Raw genomic sequence first — 2,034 nt, forward strand, 5'->3', positions numbered from 1 at the left:
TTTGACAATAACGAAACAGAGTTCACTCCATAGAATCGGAAATATACCAGGACCCTGCACAGCACAGATTTCCCACCACCAACCAGCCACTAAAATAGTCTGAACAAACCACACCCAGAGACCAAGAAGCTCCCTCACCAACGCGACCGGCACACCTCAGGCCTGGAGGACAGACAGAAGGAGGCACAGACCTACAGAGCTTTAAAGCGCTCTCATCTCCCAGAGACAACAGCCCCACCTCTTAACCACAGGAGGGGAGGGGTGGGTGTGGAGGGGGTCCTGGAAGAAGTGTGGGGTGGGTAGGAGGAGATGGTGAAGAGGAAGGGGTTGGAGGGTAGGTGGGGGGGTGGGCGATCAGCGGGAGCTGGGATTGTCGGTTGGTTGGGTTGGTCTCACCTGGTCTCACTCCCGCCAGCATTGGCAGTGGGTGGTGGGTGAACGCCATGCGGGGGGACCTCGTCTGGGAGGACAGGGCGCTGAAATCGAATTTCCCCAGCTTCTTATGAGAACCAGGCGACGAGAGTCCTGGCAAAAAGGGGATCAACAGAATGGCAGAACAGAGACGAGGTTTTAATCAAACATGGCTGCTTTTCTTACTTTGAACTCTACTCAACAAAATAAAATAACGTAAAAAAAAAATAAATAATTAAAATCAAATATTTGATCTTTTATTTGATTGAAAGAATCAAACGATGGATCAATTGATTGATTTGCTCATTGATTGGAATGTTTATCTTAACATACACAGGGGTTCCTTTGGATTTTTCCTTCCTGCTCATGTAGAGTCAGTGGACTGTCCAGGCAGGGGGGGATGGGGGGATGTAGGGTCCAGCGATAGGGCATGTTTTCAAGCAGCAGTGGTTCAGCGTGGAAAAAGGGGGCGTGAGAGAGGGGAGGAAGGTGTGGGTTGGGTCAAGAGGCCAGGGGCTTAGCTTCAGGACAGAGGAGAGCTGGAAAATACCGCGCCAATCCAAGTATTCCCACCGATGGAAGGATTCAGAACAACAACACCTGCTTTGACGAGTCATTTATTTAACAACACACCTGATTTATCATCGTAGCTTCACCAACACAGTGCCTTGCATAAGTAGTCAAACTTCCAGGAACTTTTACACGTCTTCATGCTACATCAAGCTGTTGTTTTTTCTTTTTGTTTTGCTATCATCATAAATGATGCACCAACACAAAATAGTGCCTTTTTTAAAATGAAGGGAAATTCAAATCTGCTTTCCAAAGAAGAATACAGAATTAAATACACATCAGAATAAAAATTAGCACTTTTTATTAAGTTTCCATGATTCAATACTCTGGAAAAAAACATGCTTTAGTTGTTGATGAAGTTTCACATCTAAAGATGGAAATATTTTATTCTTGTTTAGCAAAACAAGCTCAACCACCCTGGATAAAGATCAACTGTGAGCGATGAATTTGAGGTCATGATAAATGATTTATATTTGGATTTGGACTTTATTTTTTGCTGCGATCTTCCTTCTCTTTAGGAACTGTACACCTCCAGGACCAAGAGGCCAGCAGGTACAATTCCATAAGGGACAAAACCTGCTGCCACAAAAAAAACTTCTTCCCATCTAAAAAGAAAAAAAAAAATAAATTAAATAAAAAAAGAAAAAAATGTAAAAATATACGACAAAGCCTACTATTTAATGTTATTTCATACGGCTGTTTTCAGTATTTACCGTGATTCTCTTGAATAAGTCCCACTATTCTTCTCTCTTATAGCATTTCTGTACGTTACCTTTCTTTATGCCTCTAAGTTCTTTACATCAGCTGTATATTTGTTTGTCTATGAGCAGCACCATAGCAAAACAAATTTCTTATATGTGTAAAACTACTATATATCACAGGTATGAGAAAATAAACTGCCTGTGATTGGCTACTTTCAGGAAATCCTGCCCCTCGAGACACTATTTCCTTCCTAGTTGTGGCGTGTAACGTTAGTAAAGCAACTTTAGGCTAATAGATATTCTCTCAAAGATTAAATGAGGTCATCGTTATAAGACTTTAACTCAGATGTGA

The 2,034-nt window shown here is 42.0% G+C and overlaps 1 protein-coding gene across 16 annotated transcripts in view; it reads right to left on the reverse strand.

The window, feature by feature from the left end:
• LOC107098150 (nuclear factor 1 X-type-like) overlaps positions 1-2,034 on the reverse strand; it is a 298,579-nt gene that overhangs the window by 26,556 nt on the left and 269,989 nt on the right. For 14 of the 16 annotated variants that reach the window (XM_015395640.1, XM_015395634.1, XM_015395636.1 and 11 more), the window contains one exon: positions 397-525. The exons of the other annotated variants lie outside the window; for them this stretch is intronic. In XM_015395640.1, coding sequence (XP_015251126.1) covers positions 397-525 — 129 coding nt within the window. The remainder of the gene's footprint in view (positions 1-396; positions 526-2,034) is intronic. 16 annotated transcript variants of the gene reach the window in all.

This window comes from Cyprinodon variegatus, unplaced genomic scaffold (assembly GCF_000732505.1).
Source record: "Cyprinodon variegatus isolate N-32 unplaced genomic scaffold, C_variegatus-1.0 Scaffold751, whole genome shotgun sequence".
NCBI lineage: Eukaryota > Metazoa > Chordata > Actinopteri > Cyprinodontiformes > Cyprinodontidae > Cyprinodon > Cyprinodon variegatus.